General features: G+C 44.9%; 1 protein-coding gene across 1 annotated transcript; it reads left to right on the top strand.

Annotated features, from left to right (window-relative positions):
• Positions 1-4495: 4495 nt before the first annotated feature.
• Positions 4496-5395, top strand: LOC310818752 (uncharacterized protein; the record flags this gene model as incomplete). Its single annotated transcript, XM_083689780.1, has 1 exon — positions 4496-5395. The coding sequence occupies one exon, from the start codon at positions 4496-4498 to the stop codon at positions 5393-5395; it is 900 nt and encodes a 299-aa protein (XP_083545906.1).
• Between the last annotated feature and the right edge of the window lie 780 nt (positions 5396-6175).

Below are 6175 nucleotides of genomic sequence, written 5' to 3'. Positions count from 1 at the left end.
GCCATCGATGGGCACCTGGACCCACTCACAAACCTCATGAAACGGAATGCATATTTAACTCAGTGGAATGCATTTGTATAGCACCTTTCATCCAGGGGTCTCCACACGTCTCATTGGATGTTTGGGAGGCAGCTCATCTTACCCATCTCCAAGGTGTTGAACCACCTGTGAGATGCAAAAGCAGCCATTTTGTGCCTTTGCATCTGTTTTTGGGCTGTGTCCAGATTTGCTCAGTGGCTGAGAGACCACCACATCTATCCATCTATTCAAGCCTCGCAGTGTATAATTCTAGGAATCAGATGATTGCCGTCTGTCATCATCACCTCATGAAGCATTTATGTATGACTGGCAAAGATTTTTCGAGGTTCAGAATAGAGATAGTCAGATCTTTTTGTTTCAGTGTATATCTGGAAAAATCAAACAGTTGATTGTTGTGGGTTGATTGAGCGTTTTGTAGCCTAATCTGCACTGCAGTTAGATTTGAGCTTTGAAGGACCTTTGTTTATAACACACTATTCTCTCTCCGATTTAAATGAATTGATTTGTTTTAACAGACTTCCATAAATTTCACTGCATTCAATTTACATAGCCACCTGGTAATCTTCTATCACACTATGATTATGATCCACTGCATCTTCACTGCTGCTCCATCTGTGTTGTTTGTGTGTTTAAGTCTCTGTGCTTCTGTATGGTGCAGGTGAGACCCAGATAGGCCCGCTCCGCGGTACTTCATCACCACGCTCGTTGTTGTCAAAAGCACAATTGCTTTGTACTCTCATCTGCTGCCTCAGCATACCCAGGCCCGATTTGGTCACTTTGGAGCCCCCTGTTAGCTTTGTTCAGCTCGCTTTCCCTTTGATTCCATGGATCATTACAAATGGTGTCTTTATGTAGTGTGTTAACCCGGATAGTCGTCTCCCGTGGGCACCTTTATGATCTATTCATCATGTTGTCCCACTTTATCTCCAGATGGATCTGGCTGTTTAACTTCGGCTTTCTACTCTGCTCAACGCCTCTGTTGCCTGTGGTATGAGATGATACCGTATAAACATGATATGGTGTGTATTTCAGTTACAGTATCATAGCTGAAGATGTTGACAATACCATTTGAGGGAGCAGTGAAAGTAATTTGGGAGCATTTACAGTGGAATTCGTATTGTGAAATGTCAGTCCATATAAAGAAGCCTCAGCAGATGCAGTTCTTACACCATATTACGGTTTTTAAGAAGCACGATGTCTTCAAAGTAAATTATGCAGAAGCTCCCTGGTACTATTTCTAGAATGACAACTTGCTCGACAAGCCAGGGGCTACACAAATGTGGCCAAATATAAAGATAAATAAATGAACGTTTGAAACATCCAAATGAAATATTCTTGGCCTTTTATTCTTGCCTCAGAGAAGACTTTTTGGACAATTCCTCAATTTTTTTTATACTCGCTTAATTTGCATTGCTGAGAAGCTCGTCGTGTCACCTGGAGGGGTGAACAGAGCAGCGTCGCTGCCAATTTCCAGATGGTGTTCCAATGTGTGACATATCCTCAATTTTCGACGAAACGCGCAGCCACTTCCACAAGCCTCCATTAGCCAGGGTATGAAAGACAGTCAGACACGCAAAATGGAAAGTGTCCAGTGGCGTGAATATTCACATCTGCACCTGCTGAATTATTGACGGCCATGTATTTCGTGTCTCGCCAGACGCCATCCACGGCTGTTCCCACACAGCCCTATTGCGCGCTCTCCCCCTAGTTCAGATCACTTTCGATAATTATTTCAAATGATATTGTATCTTCAGATGATTATGTTTTTTTTAATTTGATTTAAAATGCATATTTATAGTCTTTTTAGGCCTGAATATGTATCACATTCCCCCTAAAGTGGGAACAAAATCTTCAGTTAGATTATTTGCTTGAGGACGTACTAACATCACACCCACCCAGGCTATGGAGAGGCATGATCCAGCTCTCCTCAGGACACCCACGGCATACTGTGTAGTACCACAGCCCCATATCCTCTGTCATGTCCTATAGCCTTGCTAATGATGTACTGGTAATAAGGGTACATCTTGGACTTGGGTCTCTGGAGGTCCCCCCATCTAGATGATCGTGCCATACAACCAGATGATCTTTCTGAAATGAGATCATTTCTGATCCCCTGAAGACTGTTAGGTGTTACAGTTCCCACTAGTGAATAACTCATTCTCCTCATTTGGTGCTAATGGGACTCTCTAACAAGGTGTTGTGTGACTGCAAGAGTCACAGTGAACTCCATTTCTCTGTGATTAACACTCCAAGCTGTTGTTGCACATCTGTCTTTTTCGGTGGATGCAAATAGTTATTGTGAAAGCACTTGAGGACGAGGCAGGGAGGGGGTCCATGACGAAGTGCATTAAATAATCACAGAAAATCAAATTCTGAGCTATGTTGCAACAAAAGAACTTAAAAGTATATTCCTTCATTCACTTCACCATGCGTTAGTTTATATTGTGACCTTCTAACTATAATAATATATGCCATTTAGCTGACACTTTTATCCAAATAACTTACATTGCAGTGAGTGCATACATTTTTCAGTATATATGGTCCCAGCGGGAATCAAACCCACAACCTAAGCGTTGTTAGCACCATGCTCTACCAACTGAGTCACAGAGGACCTTCTCTTGTTCTTAACAACACAAGGACCATTGCTAATCATTATTCCAACGATAACAACTTCATCCAGGCCTTGATCAGGGTTATGAGAATTACGCTAAGCTTCTCTCAGTGTTTGCCAGCATGTGTTCTGCTCCTCATGTTGCCACTCTGGGGGCTGTGTTGACACTCTGGGGAATGCTGTGACGGTGACAGCCAAGGTGTCATTTTTCATGTAAATAGAGTATGGCAGGGTATAGGAGACCTGCTGTTTGTGAAATTAGGCATGGCACACACACAGGATCAACAGCGTTTCCACCACTGGTGAAACTGAACATATCTTTTGCCAGAAATGGAGAGTACTGCAGGAGAGCACATGAAGTAGAAAAACCAAGACAGAGGTGTGGATATGATATTGGAGAAATAGTTTAACTGTTCACAAGAAGTAAGAAGTCGCATAATCTGAAAGCATTAACACTTACACAAATATACCTAGATGCAAAGAGCCACATAGCCTTCCAGCAGCTGCCTGGATGAATAGACAATATTCCTGAATAGACTCCAGTACCAATAGACATAGATATCAACTCAACGGTCATACAGGTCACCCTTTCTTAAGAACCTATTCATACATTCTGATCTCACCGTTTTCTGAAGCAGAGCCATTGACAGTGTGAAGTGTGGGTTATTAGGGGTCACTGTCAGTTAGGCTCTTTGGTTCATTCACTCGGCTGGGAATGATGAATGATGGCCCAAGTCCAAGGTCTGCCTTTCACAGACTTCCTATCATTAACAAGTCCAAACATTACTAACATACTGTACATGTGGAGGTGGTGATCCTCCCTTATATAAGTTGCTGATAATTATCTGACACAATGCCATACAAATTATATGATACTATTAGTAACACTATTAGTGAATTTAATGGAGATATTAGGAGGGTGCTCTGGCGTTTGTGAGCACCATAAAAAACACCCTTGGATATGTTCCATGTCCTATTGTACTTGAGTCAAAGCCAGCACATGTCTTTGCCTAACAGTATCCCTAATGCCTCTCAGAGCTGTTGCTTTTTTGAGACCTGATTCAGTGTTTTCATAGCTGGCAGCTTGGTGCTAAATTTAAGTTGAGAGACAAAAGAAACATGGATACACACACGTACACACACACACACGCACGCACGCACGCACGCACGCATGCGCACACACACACACACTGGTTGAATTCAGACTATCAATAGATTCAGAGATGTGTTTGTCAGTACTGTATGTACAAAAATCCCTGTAACTGTAAAACCAATAAGTTTACAAAGGATAACAGGTGGAAGCACACGTTTTTCTGTGTGTGTGTGTGTGTGTGTGTGTGTGTGTGTGTGTGTGTATAAATGTATGTACGGCAATGAGATCATGACTGTGACGCCAACTGATCAAGCTGCCATAGTATCCCCCCAGCCCTGGATCCTATCAGGGGGCGTCTCTGCCTGGAGTCCTGTGAAGTGACAGGGCCAGCTGGGAGATGAAACTCAGTAAGACAGACAGTTGATCTAAGAGTCATGGGCTGCGTTCCCCATTGAGATCGCTTCACTGGACTTCAACACAGCTCTGCGAACACAGAACTACACACATAGGATTATTACCTTTGCCAAACATCAGAAGAGACCCTGATAGTTCACAGACACTGACCATGCTCTCGGTGGCTAGAAGGACCTGTTCTATTTCACCCAGGGAAACTCAACAGTCATTACCATTACCAAACCTCTCCATGCTACCGGAGTTAGCAACTGTGCCTAACTCTCCCTGACACTGTTTTAGGAGAGGACACCAACAGTAGTACTGGCATTCTACTGTAGCCCGCTGGAACATAGAGGACCATGGGGGGCAAGCAGTCCAGGAGCTTCTCCAAAGAAGAGCTGAGTCAGGTGAGTGTGGGCCAGGGGAGAAGAAGCGCTGAGAGAGACGACCACCCCAGCCTGTCCTCCGCAGCCGAGAGGATCCGCAAGCACGCCACGACACACTTCGGCTACAGCACCCTCAGTATGTCCATGCGCAGGCTGGACGAGACCCCCGCCGAACTGTGGGAGCTCAGAGAGCTAGAGAAGCTGAACCTATCCTTAAACTGCCTTTGTGTCATACCACCTGCCCTGGGTGCCTTGGACAACCTGGTGGTCCTCAACCTGTGGGGGAACAACCTGTCCAGCCTACCTCCTGAGATCGGCCTGCTGAAGAAGCTCCGCGTCCTGTTCGCCTATCGCAACCGCCTGAGCGAGGTGCCTGAAGAGCTGGGCTCCTGCACCCGGCTGGAGGTTCTCAGTCTGGCCAACAACCAGATCACTGGCCTCCCATGCAGCCTGGGGGGCATGCGCAACCTGACCAAGCTCAATCTTAGCTACAACCGCATGGCCCACATCCCCACCTGCGTCTACAGAATGAAGGGCCTGGTCTTCCTCCACCTGGCCTGCAACCGCCTGGAGAACATCGCCGACCAGATCCAGGACCTGGTCAACCTCAAGATCCTCATCGTGGAGGGGAACTCCATCCATGCTCTGCCCAAGACCCTGTGTTTCCTGGAGTCGCTAGAGCTGTTGAACGTGGACTTTAATGACCTGCAGAGTGTGCCGGTAGAGATGTACCTGCTGAGCAGGTTAGGGAAGCTGGCCTGTCATCCGTTAGATAAGGGGCTGCACATTGTCCATAACCCCTTGCTAAAGCCTATTCAGGAGGTGCTGCAGGGAGGACTAAGCTCCCTTTATAACTACCTCAAGCCTGCGTGAGGGACCCACCCAAATGTTGAGAGTGTGTGTTTGTGTGTGTGTATGTTTACCGTCAGTTGAATAGAGAGTCCTGTTTATGAGCAGATTCAAGCTGAAAAGTAATTGTTGCCATGGGACTAACTGAGAAGATGATTTAACCTGTATCACTAGGACTCTTTTGTACAGACAAACATTGCTCATGTGAGAAATAATATAATTTAAGATGATATAATTATATTATTTTATGATTTTGTTAGGTAAAGAAGTATTTTCCTACTTTGTTTATGAAGACTGTATTTCAACCATGTTTATAAACAAACGTTACATTAAATCTTGTCAAAGGTCATTTGATAATTTATGATTAAGGAGGTAGGACAATTCACATTTTTTATTCTGGACGAGCTTATTAATTCCTGTCCAGTCTTGCCTGGCCTGGCCTTGGCCCCTGCAGTAAGTGGAGAAACACGGGTCTGGGCCAAGTTCAATGACAGAACTCCCTCCCCCACCCTATTTTCTAACCAGGTCATAAGGATCATCAGGTCTGCACAGGCAGTGGAGGCAGGCAGGCAGTGGAAACTATGGTGATGGCAAAACGGGGTCTTAGACTCTGATTAACTGTTCCACTCCATCAAATCAAGTAGTCAGTCGCATGCAGTGTCTCTGAAGATAGCTAGTCACTATAACACATCTGATTCGATAGGAACAATGGAATGTTACTTTGCTCTGTCCAAATTCACACTTTTAGGCCTAGATCAAGGACAAGTGGACCACAGTATTCAGGTAGAGATTTTCTTCATCTTG

This window comes from Argentina silus (assembly GCF_951799395.1).
Source record: "Argentina silus genome assembly, chromosome: 18".
Lineage (NCBI taxonomy): Eukaryota > Metazoa > Chordata > Actinopteri > Argentiniformes > Argentinidae > Argentina > Argentina silus.
This window is presented reverse-complemented; position numbering and strand designations above follow the sequence as displayed.